The 18,196-nt window shown below is 45.6% G+C and overlaps 1 protein-coding gene across 2 annotated transcripts in view; it reads left to right on the forward strand.

Annotated features, from left to right (window-relative positions):
• CLCN7 (chloride voltage-gated channel 7) overlaps nt 1-18,196 on the forward strand; it is a 313,583-nt gene that overhangs the window by 268,972 nt on the left and 26,415 nt on the right. For both annotated transcript variants that reach the window (XM_078663121.1, XM_078663122.1), the window contains 2 exons: nt 300-420; nt 16,332-16,391. In XM_078663121.1, the coding sequence (XP_078519247.1) occupies nt 300-420; nt 16,332-16,391 (181 nt within the window). The remainder of the gene's footprint in view (nt 1-299; nt 421-16,331; nt 16,392-18,196) is intronic.

Raw genomic sequence — 18,196 nt, forward strand, 5'->3', positions numbered from 1 at the left:
GGGACCCATGTGGCTGCAGAAAGCTTTATATAGTACAATACATTGGAGCAGATTTTGAAAGCATGGGTGGGCATTTACAGATGGGAATGGAGTAAGGCAGTATTGCAGGTAGAAGATGCATACACGTTTAGATGTAGAGGAATAGGCTAGGGTATCTTGGAGTACTATCATTTTCTATCAGTACCCTCTCGTATTACTACACTAGCCACATCTGCTTCCTGCTGTGTACGTTCAAATTTCTTAAAGTAGATCTACTGTCATGCCCCTGTCATCATTTAGATACCCTTTGCTTCTTTTAGGGAGGTGATGAGTGCACCAGTCACCTGTCTGAAGAGGATGGAGAAAGTGGGAATCATTGTGGATATCCTTAGCGACACATCATCCAACCACAACGGTTTTCCTGTAGTGGAGAACAAACCTGTGAGTCTCTCCTTCTACAGATTCTTCATCGACCGGCTGATATATAAGTGCAATTCTATACAATGCATTTTATTCTGCTTAAATTGTTGAGCTACAAACAATCTAATTTGGTAATAGCGTAACTGTTGCTAGTTGATATTTCTGAGTGTCTCTACATAGTCTGCTGCGAACTTTGGGGTATTTTGGTTGTGCAAGGACGTAAAATAGCCTTAACTAAATTGCCTGATTTGAGATTTTAAGCTTTCATTCTGGGTAGCATACATTCCCACAGACTAAAAGTAACGTCGTCTTCCTCATGGAGGTATCATGGATTTTACCCCTCTTGGTTTCCTTGTGGGTGGCATCAATGAGGAGATCTGCAAGGCTTGATCAGTAAACTCTGACCTGTCTGCTTTATATGACAGTCTCTTGACCCATTGTGTGCATGTGTGACACCCCAGCTTCCTTCATAGACATACCAAACCTTCTTGGGTATTCTGATTAATTTTCATAAGATTCAGACTTCTGTTTTTCTTCTGTTTCGAGTCGGGGACTTCACCCAGAAGTGAAGGCCCAACAGGAGAAGGTTGGTGGTCCTTCAAGCACTGGTGGGTCCGTAAAGAATGTATTTTTTTTACCACTAACAATCAAGCAGAACTGTGGTGTCTTGTCAAAAAGTATTTTTTCAGTTGAGAGTAAACACAGCATTGTGGGATGGGGGAGGCTGCAAACACTTTTGATAAGTTACTATTCATAAGGTTAGTTCCTGGCCTAGGGAAGAGACTACTCTGCATTTATAAAGGTACTTTTAGAGAATCAGACCTACTCCGTGTCTATGAAAAATAGTTTGGATGGATACTTCTGCGATACGATTCCTGACCTGATGAATGTCCCAGATACCAGACTGGATCTATAAAAGTTGAAATAGCACTCCTGCAACCGTGATTTAGGTGCCTCACAAGATGTGACTTCACAGAATTTCATTTGGCACCACCCCGGCGACCTGAGGTTGCTTTGGCTTGGATGTAGAGCTGCTACCCACTGGGACTTTGTTTAAAAAAATTAAATATTTTGTGGTGTCTATAGGGAAAACATCCTACATGAGGTCAGGATCTCATACATGTCATTCTTGTTACACTCAGACATCATTTTTTGACTCTGTTGGTGTCTGCCTTTGGATTATGAATCATGCGCCTGCCTCCTGGTCACCTTATGATCGTAGCTTCTTGGATTCGATGGCTGTGTAGGACAGGGTGTGGAATGTTTTGTCAACCTCATGGAGCAATGTAGTAGTTGTCTCTTCAGATCCCTTTTTTTTGACCGGTACAGAAGGGCAGTTTAGCTACGAGTGAAGCATTCCTGCACCAAGTTTAAGAAGTATGTGTTGAATGGGAAATTCTTCTTCCTCTTGACTTTGTGCCAGTTTGCAGGGCAACTCTTCTGGTCAGCAAGCATGTTCCCTGACTTCAGCCAGAGCCCGGTACCAATGCCTAGCTGTGTTCTGATTCTCGCATCTGGTGCTGCCAGACCACACTCCCTCTTTTAACTCCTGACACTGACCCCATTAAAGTGACAGTGCTCACCGAAGCTTAGTTGGTTGTTTTCCATCTTCCTCCAGCTCCCTCAGATGCGCCTTTGTGGCCCGAGGCACCTGTGGGGCTTTCAAATGTGCCTCTACTGGCACTTTCTACGCACATTAAGATCTACCCCATTGATGGCATCCTAACAATGAAAGCTCCTCCTTTGCCACCAAATGCCTTGCTGATTGTTTTGGAATTGGCGCCGAAACGTACATCATCCACAATGCTGTTTTTCGATCTTTTTTCAAAGTTATCTAGAGACGGAGCAGTTTTTGTCACTATAGAATAGACTGCAAATGGTAGGCCGACCTTGGACTTCCTGCTGGCTTTGATTGGTCATCGTTCCAGGGCTTCTGTGTACAGGCTGTCTCTGGATGTAGCTCTGAGCTTCCTCTGGAGGACATTCATTCTTTTAAGGTGGTTCTTTGTAAGGCGGATGTCGTCCTTGAAATGTTTTTATTTGCAGAGATGAAGATGAGATATTGACTGAAATCCTTCAGCCCTGGCTTTTATAACTGGACACTTGTTCTCTTTTAATGAGACCCTCCACCCCTCCCCACGACCCTATTTTGTCAATTTGGGTTGAGATGCCATCTACTACAACCTTGCTTGTTTCATCACCCGGCTCCTGATGATCCAAAATTTCTGTACTGTCACCAGTCACCTTAAGGTCTGGTACTTCGAGACCTTTAGATCTACAGACAATATTCTTGCTCTTTTCCTTCCTCTCAATCCAGTTGAGAGTGTCAGTGGATTGAGACTGTGTGAAAGAAATTGTTCTCGTTAGGGAACCTTATTTTTCATGCTTGCCGTGCCACATGCCTGCTAGGTCGCTAATCAAATGCTTTTGGGCTGTGGCACAGATGGTGGTTTCCATTGAGAGGACCTTTTGGTAAAGTAACTGTTTTGAATAGTTGGAGAAGAATTTTGCAAGGTTTATTAAAAAAGAAAAGTGAACTATCCAGTACAGGTGGGCAAACCAACATAGCTGTGTATGAGCCAAGCCCTAAAAATGTTTGCTATGTGCAAAAAACATTATGTAAAAATGATATTCTCTTCAAAATTAAAAAAAAGTGTATTTCTTTTGCATGCAGAATTAGATCACTTCAGTGTAAGGCATTTATTTCAAGTGATAGATTTTAAATATGAACTTAGTAACATTCATGAACGGCTTGACAACCATGCCATTAGTGCACTAAAAAGAAAATTGGTTGTCATGGGCATATATTCTTATTATATACAGAACAACATTATTATCTAATAAATCAAACACAAGATGTTTTTGTTCAGAGCACATCCTGTGGTGCTCTCATATGTGATAATGAAGACAAAGGAGGCTTGGCGAAGTAGAGTATTCACCTAGGACTCACACAATTTGGCCAAGCACCGAAGCCAGAAGTGATCCCATGTTTTTTTAGTTTTCCATTGAGCAATTCACCCTTTAGATGGGTAGCTCTTCCTCTCTCCTGTTCTGCATCGGAGGTTAATGCTTTTCCTTTCATTCTAGGTGCATGCCTCAGAATGTCGGTGGCAGGTAGAAGACACTTGAAAGCTCAGTTCATTTTGGCCTTAAGAATCCGAGACGACCTAGAGCTGGGCCAGAGTAAGGCATATGTCTCTAGCTAGACTTGATCCTTCAGTGGTTTGCACAGTTATCCTACCTATCAGTAAAAACACACAATTATTACAATTACAATATAAACCACAGTTTAGGAGGCACCGCTATATATGTGTTACAAAAAAAACAAGTACTGACATACAACCGTCAAGTAATTATATAAACACCAAATGTATATTGGTTATAAATGATTACAGCGTATTACATGAATAAGTCCATGAATCATTCATTCCATTAAACTTTTGAATCTCCAAAAGTTCTTTATTAGTTAATCTTCCATTCCACTTTGATGTTTGGTTGTGTATGGGGATTCTTCCTTGGTTATGGTATGATTAACTTTGTTTTCTTTCTTGCCATCAGCAGGTCATAGCACGTTGTCCTCCAGGGGGTTGTCACTTCCTGGGAGGAATGGAAAAGAATGGATGGCAGAATTCTTGGTTTTCCCTTATCTTAGACAGGTTAATTGCTGACACATATGCTTTAGTCCGGTACTCTAGGGTTTGTCTTCTTTGCCCTTGTGTTTTTCATTCTTTAGTTTGGCTGACCCATGTCCTGGGCATCCTTGATTTTCGACTTACATTGCTGCCGTTTGGTGTGGCTTCATCGCTTAATGTCCTTACAAAGTTTACCCACTTCATATCCTCACTTTCAGGTTTCATCCTACACCTCTAATTAGTAACTGGGTTATTTGTGAGTGACCTGTAGTTCTTAGGGTATGATTCCTCTAGTTCAGGGGTGGCACATTGGCAAGATGTCATTACTCATGGTTCCACTGATGGCCGCAATTCATTCAAACTTGTTTGCTTCATCTGGAGGAGTTTCAATCAATAATTTCAGTGGAATAACTCTGTGGTGGTTGCTCTTGCCTTTCACAACAACCCTGTCAATATTGTGCTGGCTGTCTTCTCGGTTATGGGATCTGGGACGTTTTTCTCCTGTTGGGTGACACTTTGATTCCCTTTGCTTAACTTCTCCCATTCTTCCATTTCTCGGTAAGGAGACAGTCATTTTAGAACTGGAGCAAAAGTTAAATTTACAGCAAATTATCCAAAGAGGGATGTCACTTACCTCCATTGCTCTTCTTTCTATGTTCTTTTGTTTTCCACTTTTGCTAAGGATGGATCCCCTCTTTTTTTAGGAGGGATAGGTTCTTCATATGAATATTAATGCCTGGTTGTCTCATTACTGGTACTAGTTGGAGACGACATTGGGTAATCTGCTTTGCATCTGTGGTGTTGAATGTCCTCTTTCCTGCATGCTGCGCGACTATCAAGATTGCATGTGGTAGTAACAAGACCCACCTTGCTTAGGGAGTAGAGGAGAAGACATTTCTAGCCCAGGTGAAGCTATCGAGTGTAGCGTGGTTCATGTAGTCCTTGAACCAACTAGTTTTTCTGAAATTTTCTTTACTCTCATCCAGTTGTTTTCTTTGTGGAGATTGGCTCACGTTTTTTTTTTTTTTGCCATTCATCCGACCTCATGGCGGACAGGTTTTGTCCTTGCTTCTAAAGGTATTATGATTTGGGCCCGCAGACAGTTGCTTTATGGCTCTTCTCTTTTATGTGTGCATTTTTCTGAACTTTAAGCCTGTCTTGCTTGTTTAGGAATTCCATATTCTGGGGGCCACTCATAGGGCAGTGAATGAGGCTCATAATAACAGAGTATTAGGTTCTCGGTCTGTGCACCATTCATGCATAGCAAGCTCAAGCTCTACTTCTTCCAGTGTAACCCCCAGTCCTGGGACAAGTTAATGTTGTTTGGATTCTCCAGACACTTTTCCAAGCTTAAGTGGGGTGGTGTGTCATCCTTGGCGTAAATTTGAAAGTTCACCTAGTAGAGCTCAAGAAACTGTGCTAGGTGGCATTTGAAGATATTAAAAATAATTTGCAGTGTGTGGGATCCTTGAGGAATTCTACAAGATGTCTGGTTGATTTTGTGGATTAAATTCTTACTTTTTGGTTTGTGAGATGTTTGGACCCATTTCAGTGCAGGCATTTTATGCCCCTGAAGGGTTTACAAAGCACTCAGGTTTGCATTGGCTACCTGGGCACTCCTTTGAAGTGCATGGTTGGAAAATGTGTTGGTTGTAGAATGGGCACTTAGGGGGGAGTTGGGTGAGGTGCATGAAGTTTTGTGTGGTGACGGTGCTATGCTCAAATATGAAGTGCTGCAAAGCGTTATTACCCATCTGCAACTACATGTGAGGCACTTTAAGGAGCCAGTGAATATGTCATAGGGAGGTTTTGATTCACAGAGGCCCAACTACAGGCAGAGTAGCAAGAAGGCGACCAAGGGTATATTTATATTGTACATGAAGTACTGTAAACCCAGGTGATGTAGGGCACTGCCCATGGAAATATTATTCACAGCGTTGGTCACTCAGAAATAATGTAAAGGCATTTTATTGGTGTTGGTGTTACAAGGTGACCGTGATGGTCAGCAACGTGGTGATACTGTAGGAGGATTGGTTGGTTAGACATAAGTAATGACTGGAGGAAGTTCAGAAGAGACATGGGTATGAGAGCAGCAAGTCGAGGTTTTGTAGACTTTTTCTAGTCTGTGAAAGGCCCAAGCATAGAAGCTGCCTTTAACCTTTCTGCCCTTCTTCTAGACACCCGAGTTGGACTCCTGGAGTTAGATGTTTGGAGGAGTTGGTGGGAGGGGAAAGAGCAGCTGTGACCATTTCAAGATTTTTTTGAATGTGAATGTAATTTATAAAGTGTGAAACTCATGCCCGAGGGTGTCTTAGTGCTATAGAAAACAGGTGTAGGTGCATATCTGTTGGCAAGAAAGCTCTCTTGCAAGGAATCAACTGCCTCTTAGTCTTGAGAAAAAAGCCAGACCTTCAGAGAAAGACCAGTAAGGAGGAGGCGGTTTTTAGTGTCAGTGGAAGACTATTCCAGAGCAGTGCGGTGGTCCTAAAAAAAGCTCTTTCCACCCCAGGTGGTCTTCCTAAAACGGGAAACAGTCAGGTTCTTACCAGATCCTGAACGGAGAGTCCACCCTGGGACATACCATGTGAGCTTGTCCTTAAAATGACCTGGTCCCAGACCATGCAGATGACATCCAGACCGGAAAGATCGAAGGTTATGTGTTAGGAGCCGGTGTAAGTCCAGGGTCAAGATTCTTATTTATCAGGCTTTAATAGCTTGATGAAGAACAGAAAGTTGAATACCTTTAAGAAAGAAAAAAAAAACAAATACCCACAGACCAAATGCACATGGGCTTTGGGTGAGCCAACAGTTGTCACTCAAAAAATGATAGTACAGTTCACTAATAAGCACGCTAAAGTACATGCCACAGTTTGACCCAACAGTTTTGGTACCAAAGAAAAATCAAATTTTGCAGGCGAAATGAAAGAAAATCCTTGGAAGAAGTACTCCTTTTTTTACTTTTCTTCTTTGATAACTTTATTTCGGTCAGAGACCATAAAAGTGCAATAAGATATATACAAGCACAATGATAAAATATAGATACATTGAAATTAAAACGTTATTAAACTTTGGTTATCAAAGAAATAGTAAAGGATAAAAAACAGCAAACCGTTATTTCTTGTGAATAAAAACAGTTCTTCTCCGCCACATGCCTAATAAAAACCGGGAGACGGCAAAGACAATGGGAGGGGCAGTGTCATAAGTTAGCACTCTACAAGCGTGTGCACAGTGTCGGAAACCAAGATTTTTGCATAATGGGATGATCCAGCATTTTCGAATTTCCCTATATGCTGGACAAAAGAAGAGGATATGTACAATGTCTTCTCTGGCATAATTACGGGCAGGGCAGTTGGCCTTTGTCGTTTTTGCCCATCTGGATGTCAGTGCCTCAACCGGTAAAGAGCCGTGGCTCAATTGGATGTACAGTTTTCCTGCTAGTGGAGGCTGCACCAAGTCCAGAAACACCTCCGTCCTGTATTCGGCTTTTATTGTAAGGAACTCAGTTGACAGTCTGCCCAGGGAGGTAGAACAATGTAACAATTTGAGATTGTGCGATTTTACCGCTGCCACCAGTACAGTCCTATGTATCCTCATGCAGCTGTCCTCCGGCGTGTCCCAAAGTTGAGGAAGGCCAATTTGATAAAAGAGAGTCTTGACATGTACCAGCCAAGGTATATTCTTACTCTTTAGCTGTCCCCAAATAGTGTTAAATTCTGCTCTAAAGGGTTTAAGCTCCGGCACAGACCAGAGCCTTCTCCAATAGAGCAGGGGTCGTGCAGCCACCAAGTCAGTAATAGGTTCCAGACCCAGGTCCAAACGTAATGGTAGGAGAGGTGTGCTTTGTGGGAGACCAAACAGATGTCGCATAAAGGACTGCTCTATTTTCATTAAGTTGCATACATTAGTGTGTCCCCAGAGTTCGGCAGCATACAAAGCAGCAGACCTGACCTGTGTTCTGTATATCTCTAGGGCAGGGGTAGCTGGTTTAAAAGTTGAGGCATTATGGAGTCTACCTACACCACCCATAATCTGTGCAAGTCTCAGAGAGGATTTAGAGACTTGATGGTCCCATGTAAAATGCTCAGTCAAAGTCACCCCCAGGTATATAAAGGTCTTGACTCGCTCAAGTGGGGTTCCATTCAGTGTGGGGTTTGGATGGGTGTGCCTCGGGGGGGTTGAAGATCATAAACTTGGTTTTCTCCAAGTTGATCTCCAATCCCCGCGAGGCACAAAAGGAGACAAAAACGTCCAAAACCAACTGGATGCCCGATGATGTTCGCGACAACAACAGGGTGTCGTCCGCGAACATCAGAGCGGGCACCCTACCAGTAGCCAGGCGTGGAGCATCGTTGTCCCTGACACAATTAAGTCTATCTATCAGGCCATTAACATACAAACTGAAGAGAGTAGGGGCCAGTACGCAACCCTGGCGTACGCCCTGGGTAACGGGGAAGCGGTCAGATAATTCCCCGTTTTTCCCACACCTCACCTGGGCATAATTCCCGGTATGAAGTTGGGTTAGGGCATCTAATAAGTAAGGAGGGAGACCAAGTTCCTCCAACACCGTCCAGAGCCTCTCCCTTTTAACCAGATTGAATGCGGCCCACAGGTCCACAAAAACAAGGTAGAGGTTGCCACCCTCTACTCTTGCAGTTTTCCAGTATAGGACCTGCAGGCGAAAGATCTGGTCCAAAGTCGAGACCCCTGATCTAAATCCAGCTTGGAGGGTGGTCAAGGTTTTATTTTCCTCCATCCAGCCCAGTAATCTCTCCAGTAGGATTCGGCTCATCAACTTCTGGGTCGTATCGAGTAAACTAATTGGTCTGTAATTTGATGGAGCGAGCGGACAGCCCTTTTTAAAGATTGGGACAATCTCAGCTCCCAGCCAGGACCCAGGTACTGGGGAACCCTGTAAGACAGCATTAAACAGAACCATCAGGTATGGGGCCCAGATTTTTGGCTGGGAGCGAAAAAGATCTCCAGGGAGCTTGTCCAGATTCTCTTGTCCTTATTCGGGAGCAATTTCTCAATTGCCAATTCAACTTCCCTAAGTGTAATATGGATTAGGCTATTAGTGGGAGTCCTATTATGGGCATCCTGACTCACTATAGAGAGACCAGGGCCCGAGGCCTCCAGCAGTCTACACTTGTGCGGGGGGTCTGGGGCCATAAAAATCTCGGAAGCTTGGTTGGAGCTGTGATTTTGACAGGGGGAAGTCCCTGAGCCCGGGGCCCCCAGCAGTCGACACTCGTGCGGGAGGTCCCGGGCCCTGCAGGTGCGTGGAACCGAGAACCCAGGGCCCAAGGCCCCTGGCAGTCTGCTCTCGTGCAGTGGGTCTGGGGCCATGGGAATCTCGGGGCCCTGATTGGAACTGCAATTTTGGCAGGGAGAAGTCCCAGAGCCCGGGGCCCCCAGCAGTCGACACTCGTGCGGGAGGTCCCGGGCCGTACAGGTACATGAAATCGAGCTCCTGGGCCCCGGGGTCCCCGGCTGTCGGCTCTCGTGCCGGAGGTCCCGAGGCGCACAAGCTCGAAGATCCAAAACCAGTTGTGGCAACCTATCCTGGCCCTGACACCCAGTTTCCTCCATCTCAGGACTTGTATAAAGTGACTTGAAGTGTGCCTCCCACACTATGGGAGCAATATTCGAGACCCCAGCATCTCTCTCACCTGCCACTGAGGAGGTAACAATTAACCAGAAGGTCTTAGAATCTTTTAGGAGTAGTGCCTGTCTCAATTCATCCCACCTAGATTCCTCCCACTCACTCTTTGCCCTAGTGAGCGCCATCTTGTACAGCAATCTGGATTCTCGAATTTTAAGGATATCCCTAGATTTAATTGCCTTAAGAAGGGCTTTCTTTGAGTTTTTACATGCGTGGTTGTGCCAGGGGTGTGTTTTGTTCCGGCGCGACTTAGTCCCACAGATCGGATAAAACACATCCCCTAGACTCTCAACCAAGTTTCGGTGGATCTCTATGGTCTGCCCATGGGAGATGGAATTACCCATATCGCTAATTAGTGGGATAGCTATCTGATAGATTTTTGCGAGACGGGTAGGAGAGTCTAGGCAGGAAGGCCATTTAACTCTTCTCCTATTATTAGAAATGATGTGTGGAGGGATTGTCAGGCTGGAGCCAGAGTCAGGGTTAGTTAATCCAAATGCGCCGGGTTTGAGCGTTAGGACCAGCGCATTGTGGTCGCTATCCTTCCTAGGAACAACCCCAAAATCTTTAAACTTGTCCCAGTGTTTTGCTTCCAACATAAGATAGTCAATGGTGGAGCTACGATTTATCCTATTATATGTGGGCAGGCCGGAACTTTCGTTATTGCCCCTTCCATTGCATGCCCGCAGAGACATTGCAAGGGTCAAGGCTTTGATTTGTAATACTAGCGAGGTCCATGCCTTAACCGGGGCGATTCTTGGGGCTGGAATGTGCCAGAGCAGATCAACCTCATCCTCCTCACACAACTCTGATCCACCCAAAGGTTCAAACTGACAATTCAAGTCGCCACCAAGAATAATCGCGATTGTGGGGTCAAGTGTCTGGAGGAAGTAATCGAGTGCCTTGATAGTACTCGATTCTTTTCCATTCACAGTAGGCCTGGAGTAGATATTAATAATAGCCAGTGTAGATTTACCAATAGGTGTTAGCAACACACATTGGATATCTGGGGAGTTTGTATCCACTTGTGTGGCCTGCACGCCTATGTGTATGCCTACCCATATTGCAAGACCACCCGAAGGGCGGCCTTCCCCCCCGGTAACTGCAGGAATGTCATAGCTTGCAAAACCGGGGCTGGCGCTCACCTCAAAGGACCAGGTTTCTTGCATCAAGCAGATATCGTTTGTGGTCATAAAAGAAGACCACTCTGGTATAAGTAGCTTCCTCTTTAGGCCTGCCACATTCCACGAGAGGATTTTTATATTTCCTTCCGTAGCCTTTACTTTATCCCTCTCTTCCCCTAGTTCTCTAGGTAATGCCTGGTCCAGGCTCTGTTCTGCCCTTGTCTCCTCCCGCTCTAATACATAAAGACAGGGGTCCTCACAGTTAACTGGGGATAGTGTATTTTCCTGTGTTGCAACACCCTCATCTAAATTACCCTCATTATGTTTTCGTGGGGGCATACCAATCTGGGTGAGTCAGTCCACCTCCTCGAGAACGCTAAACCTATTCCAATGGGCTTGTAACGGATAGATCAAGGTGGGTGGAAGAAAACCCTCCCTAGAAGGCTGCCAGTGAGTAATCCTGTTCGTGTGGGAGAGATGATCTCTCATATACTGTGGTCTCTTTTGATAAGTCGATTTATGGATTGGAGTAGGGTAGAAATAGGACAAGTGCAGAGGAAAAATTTGGGACTCTCTGTGGAAAGAAGTTCTACAAATATGATCAACAGCAGAGGAATCCCTTAAATTAATTGTAACAACATCCCCTGCCACAGTTTTGGGACCCCTTCCAATCCATTCTACTCTTCTCACTGCCAGTATATGACCCGAAATACTAGGAGGTAAGGGTCTGTTTAGATTCAGCCACTGTATGCACTTGTTGTATAAGTCTACCTCCTGTTCTCTCTTCCCCTCACTAAGGGGCGGAACACCCACTAGGGCAACAACATATGGTTGTGCTTCTGGGGGCAAGTTTATTGACGGCAATCGATTGAAAGTTGCCATAGATGGGGGAGGTCTCGATGTTGGCGCAGCGTTTTTTGGTGCCGTATTTTTGCCCTCCTTAAGATGTTGACTAGATTTGGTAGTTTGGCCCACAGCAGAAGATATGGTAGGACCTAGTGGGTTGGCTACAAATGTAGGAGGAGGTGCGGGGTTTGTGAGCTTGGCAGCAGTAGTTACTAGTCCTAATTTTTTGTATGATGCCACTGGAACGGTGGACTTAGCTGCTTCAGAACAGGGTGCCTTTATAGAGGCACCGGCTGGAGCAGACGGTGCCAAGTTACATTGGGAGTTTTGTGGCTTCGTTGTTCCTGTAGTCCTATTATTTAGCATTGAAGAAAGTCTATCCAGTTTTGAGACCAAAGGTTTAATGTGGGAAGCGATAATTTGCTCTAAACTATTCTGAAGATCCGTCACCATATTGGTGGCCCATCATGGTATCCCTGTAGTTGGATGCCGGGAGTATTCGGATGGGGTTACTAGATTATTGTTAGGCTGTTTCTTAGTCCCTAAATTCTTAGGAAGACTATCCTTTTTTTTCTTGGAGCCCACCCTACCAAGTTTGGATTTTGCCACAGGAGAGGGAGAAGTCAAGATGCAAGGCTGATCGTCGTTGTTGTTAATAGAGGAGTCAACTGGGGCCTGTGGTAAATCATCAACCACTGAGGTCTCAGCCGGGATCTGTGCACAAGGCAGCTCTGCATAGGTGGATGTTAGATAGGAATCCAGGATCGTGGGATCAATGGCAATGACCAAGCAATCTTCTACATGGTCTTTAGAGCTTATTGTGGGTGGGAAGGATAATCTTCTTTCGGTATTTTCAATTGCGTTGGCAACCACCCCTATGGTTTGTTGCAGCATTTTATCAATGGCCGTCAGTGTTGGGAGGGACTGCGGCATTGTGGCCTGGAGTCTAGTATTTGGGCGAGAGACAGTTATTTTAGATTTCTTGCCCTGGATACTCATTTTACTTGGGGGTGTTTCCTTAAATAACTGTAAGATGCAGGAGAAAGTACTTGGAGAAACAAAAAGTCCCGCACACTCTTAAGGTAGACAGCTGGCTCAATGACCCAAAGTTAGAATGCAGGGAAGAACAAATGACAGTACCTTATTAGTGAGATCCGAGAGCTTTCAGGTATAAATCCCGCTCATAAGGGGGGTGGCCCGTCCCGTCCCCTGTTGTCCACGGTCGGCCACAGACGGCCCGCCCTCTGCCCGGGCTCCGCCCGGCGTCGCCCGCGCACGTCACGCGTGGCGGGAGGAGCGGCTTGCTGTTATGCGCCTCCGGGCGCGGGAAGCTGACGTGGACGCTGCAACCGGCATCCACGTGGTGCAGCAAGGCACGCTGGGGATTGTAGGCGGCAAGCTTGTTGTTGGGCAGGGCGCTCTCCCCTCTCGTCGGCCGCGGGATTGAGAAGCGGCGGCGGGGGAGAGTGAAGCAGGGAGCCGCGATGACCAAGACACCTCCGGTCAGCACTGGTGTCGGTATTGCCCCCAAGTAAGTTCTCGCCCCCGCTCCCAGCTGGAGCGGCTTGCTGTTATGCGCCTCCGGGCGCGGGAAGCTGACGCGGACGCTGCAACCGGCGTCCACGTGGTGCAGCAAGGCACGCTGGGGATTGTAGGCGGCAAGCTTGTTGTTGGGCAGGGCGCTCTCCCCTCTCGGCGGCCGCGGGATTGAGAAGCGGCGGCGGGGGAGAGTGAAGCAGGGAGCCGCGGTGACCAAGACACCTCCGGTCAGCACTGGTGTCGGTATTGCCCCCAAGTAAGTTCTCGCCCCCGCTCCCAGCTGGAGCGGCTTGCTGTTATGCGCCTCCGGGCGCGGGAAGCTGACGCGGACGCTGCAACTGGCGTCCACGTGGTGCAGCAAGGCACGCTGGGGATTGTAGGCGGCAAGCTTGTTGTTGGGCAGGGCGCTCTCCCCTCTCGGCGGCCGCGGGATTGAGAAGCGGCGGCGGGGGAGAGTGAAGCAGGGAGCCGCGGTGAGCAAGACACCTCCGGTCAGCACTGGTGTCGGTATTGCCCCCAAGTAAGTTCTCGCCCCCGCTCCCAGCTGGAGCGGCTTGCTGTTATGCGCCTCCGGGCTCGGGAAGCTGACGCGGACGCTGCAACCGGCGTCCACGTGGTGCAGCAAGGCACGCTGGGGATTGTAGGCGGCAAGCTTGTTGTTGGGCAGGTCGCTCTCCCCTCTCGGCGGCCGCGGGATTGAGAAGCGGCGGCGGGGGAGAGTGAAGCAGGTAGCCGCGGTGACCAAGACCCCTCCGGTCAGCACTGGTGTCGGTATTGCCCCCAAGTAAGTTCTCGCCCCCGCTCCCAGCTGGAGCGGCTTGCTGTTATGCGCCTCCGGCCGCGGGAAGCTGACGCGGACGCTGCAACCGGCGTCCACGTGGTGCAGCAAGGCACGCTGGGGATTGTAGGCGGCAAGCTTGTTGTTGGGCAGGGCGCTCTCCCCTCTCGGCGGCCGCGGGATTGAGAAGCGGCGGCGGGGGAGAGTGAAGCAGGGAGCCGCGGTGACCAAGACACCTCCGGTCAGCACTAGTGTCGGTATTGCCCCCAAGTAAGTTCTCGCCCCCCTTTTTTTACTTTTGTAAAACTTTATTTTACAGATGATTTTAGGGCAATGTTTTCTGGTGGTGATTACACAGGGAAAAAAGGCTGGAGCTTCACCCTCTTGTCAACCTTCTCGGCTCAATTTGCCTGTCTTTTGTAGCAGTATTGTGTGGCTGACAGTATCTTAAGCAGCAGAAAGGTCAAGAAGTATGGGAGCAATTAGATCATCTTCGTGCAAGCAGAAGGAGCTCTTGCTTCACATGGAGAAAGTAATTTCATTCTACATATGATGAGATTTGTCTCAACCTCACTTTTCATGAGATAAGGGAGTTTGGAGATAGGCTGGTTGTTGACAGTGTTTTTGGGTCTGCGGATGTTTTTTTTTGGAATGTTCGATGATGACTTGTTTTATAGAGCCAGGAACAATTCTGGAGAAAAGTGTGGCATTGTTCATGATAGTTGTCTCTTACAGAACAAGGGTCCCCAATAGAGTTGGATGATTGTTTTGAGTGCCCGGTTTATACCCTCAAATTTCCAAACGTTTAAAAGGGGTAAAATTGGATTGTCATGGAGCAGGTGAAATGGGAAGGGTAGCAAGGCTGTTCGGACTGTTAGTCACCGATTGTAACAATTTGACCCTCTAGAAACTTGGGAAGGTCTTTGCAGCATTGTTTGGGTGCAGAAACTTTCAGGGTGTCTTGGTGAGACAGTTCCTGAAAAAAGTTAACATCTTCTTCGTTTGATTGGGGGCCACATACGGGTTTGAGGAAACCAGCCTTTTTGCATCCCCTGATGGCATTTTTATACTTTTCAATATATGGAGTTTACCATTGCTGTTCCAAGTTTCAATTGGTCTGTTTCTGCTCAGCAATTTCCGGACTAAACTACTTGTTGGTGGATTCACAGTCCTCTCTGGATTTATCAGAAGCTAGGATTTTTAGAGTGTATAATATGTTGAGTTTGAGGTTATTGTGGATTGGTCTTAGTATGGTTTTATTTGTCGCCTAACAATGTATATTAATGTTAAAAAATGCAAATTTCAGGGGATTCAAATGTGCATGAAGAATGGAGTAACTCTAAAGAGGACTTTTAGAAGACAAGCCCGCAGACTTAGTGTGAAGGGGTAACACTCATAAAGCAAAGAGCCATAATTTTTGTTTTTTAGGTTGTAACTGTTTTCTGAAAATAAATTACTTCGGCTGACAGATTTTAAGATTTAATCAGACCTTCCAGAGAAAGGCACTTGCACACTTTCACACGTTAGACAGATCAGTAGAAACAACGATTAAGTGCACAAACTTGCAGATCTCTTCTTGCCCATAATGGAAGCTCTTCATTCTCAAATAGATTACCTGTTGGTTAGACTACATGTTTGAAATCTGCTGAAGGACACCAGTTATATGAGACTGGATCCCAGTGACTCTAAGTGTAACAAGGAACAGTTGTATGAAACTATTCAGATTTCTTCACGCCTGCGTTGTGGTTTCATATCGATGGATGCTAAACAGTTTTTTATGCCCTCCAGTTTAAATCTTTGTTCTGTAAGATCTCAAAATTTCAAGCAACCTCACCAACTTTCAATTTTGTTCACAAACATTAGTTCATTTTAGATCCATTGACAGAACAGAATGTGCTTCATGGGCAAAGTAAAAAAGTTGTATTCATTACTTCTTCCTTATTTTGAGCGAGGACAAGCTAAAATTGAGATGTCTTCAAGCACTTTGTAAGCCTTAAAGTTCTTGAGGAAGGATTGCATTCACAACTTGATTGTGTTACAGTTTATATCAAATTAAGGATGAGACTGAATGCATGCTCTGAATCAAATCCTTCTGTATGTGGTTGGATAATGGTTTGGGAGCTGCTCTAATGGCAGTCTTTGGTCCTAAAAGAAACAGTCATGGCAATCAATATGCTGGATCATACACTGGCAGAAAAAACGCTTGTGCAAAGTGTTCATCCTGAAAGCAAAATAGGTAAATGCATTTTTATTTCATCTCTGAGCTATTTAAATACGATGTGTTGATGGATCGATTGAGAAGTTGTTAGAGGTTTGTGTGATCTATGTAATTGTGCTTTTTTCATTTCCAGCCATCAAGACTGTGTGGATTAATCCTGAGATCACAGCTCATTGTGCTTCTCAAACACAAGGTCAGTTGACGTTATTTCTTTAATGACAAATACAGGCTACTAATTGTGGTCAATGCCTTAACCATAAAATATATTTTGGTTAATGACAAGAACTCATCACAAATCATTCAGCTAAGGATCTTTGTTGGTTTATCAGCCAACAAGTGTTTTATCCTAAAAACTGAGCAAATAGGAAAAATTCGACCTACAAGGTTCTAAACATGTGTTCATCCTGAGTGCAGTTTTGGATTCTGTGTCCTCACAATAGGGCGGGAAGGTATTGATACAAGAATTATTTCCTAGCGACCGTGACTCCGTGGATCATGTACCCGCATTCCATTTGATGATTGGCCGTTCAATCACCAGAACACTTGGTCCTTAGTTTCAGATCCAACTCTGAAGCCAAGACCGCACTCATGATGAACACGCGTTTAGAACCAAGTGGTATGGATTTTTTCTGTTTGCTCAGTTCTTGCAACTCATCTCAAGCCTTGAAAAGCCTTAGGCCTGCAGGCTTTCTACCTTCTAGCCTAGCCCGCAGTGCAACATCTGCACCCCTAACCTTACTGGGTAACAAATGTGTGCAACCTCAGAACATGACCGTACAGATCCCAATCGTGGTAACTGATCTGAAACAATTTTGCTTAGCCTCTCATGCATACCTAAAGCAAAACACAAGAAATACTCAGCAAGGCATTTCAATATTTATTGAAGCATTGTGATTCTTGAATAAAATATGTGCTATGATAGAGTTAAACAGATCAAAGTAATTAGCGATACAAGAATAATGAAAAAGATTAACATTTCAACTTTTGCGCTAAGACAGTGAATATTTAGGCGGGCATATAAGTACTGTGTATAGTGCATTCCTACCTAGCGCTCCCTAACCTGGTCTTGCCTAGGGTGGGTGATCTGCCAAAATCCCTGACCGGGTGGTCTAACTCCCCATTACCTGTGGGTAAGTGTCATCAGGCTGCCTGTCTTGGTGTAGAGCTGGACATACCTTGTGTTGGTATGCAGGAATCAGCTGAGCTGGAATTCCGGCATATAGTGACCTTGCAGTGTCAGCTGAGTGCTCCTTTCCCTAAACAAGAAAGTGGTTTTATATAAATAACAGCACCCATGTCGCAACCCCGTCAGGCCACAATTGTTAATTATAGTTGAATAGAGTCGATCCTACCGGACACTCATAATTAAAACTTGCGCAGTGAACTTTATCTCTTGAACTGAATGTTGAAGATGTCGTGATAGTGAGCCTACGTAATATAAGCAATGCACATTAAAAAAATGTGATCCTGCATGGTCACAGACGCAAATGTATGTAAAAAATCACCATGTGTAAATGAGAAGGCAACTTAAGAAACGTAAGCATGTAAATGGTAGCGTTTCTAACCTGGCTAATCCTGACCATGTGACAAGGCAGTGTCATCTTCCTCTGGTGTCAAGAGGGTATTGTCAGTATTGTGTAAGGTAGCAGTCTCTGTGCTGGTGAGTGATCTGAAGCCAGTCTGGTAGTCGTGCAGAAGATGGTTATCACTGATGTGATCTTGGAGTTGAGCATAGACTTTCAATTATCTTGCCGATGAATGGTAGGTGAGTGATGGGCCGTTAATTAGCAAGATCATCAGGATCAAGTGTATATTTCTTTAGGAATTGGAGCATATGACCTGTCTTGAGAGGTTCTGGGAAGATGCCTTAGTTGAGGGAGGCATTGACAATAGTAAGCAGGGTGGGAAAGATAGGACTACAGAGGCTGACTATTGTGGCATTCTATGGGAAGGGGGGTGTTGAAGATGAAGCAGGCTTGGTGTTGTTGTAGTGCTGTC

This window comes from Lissotriton helveticus, chromosome 10, assembly GCF_964261635.1.
Source record: "Lissotriton helveticus chromosome 10, aLisHel1.1, whole genome shotgun sequence".
Lineage (NCBI taxonomy): Eukaryota > Metazoa > Chordata > Amphibia > Caudata > Salamandridae > Lissotriton > Lissotriton helveticus.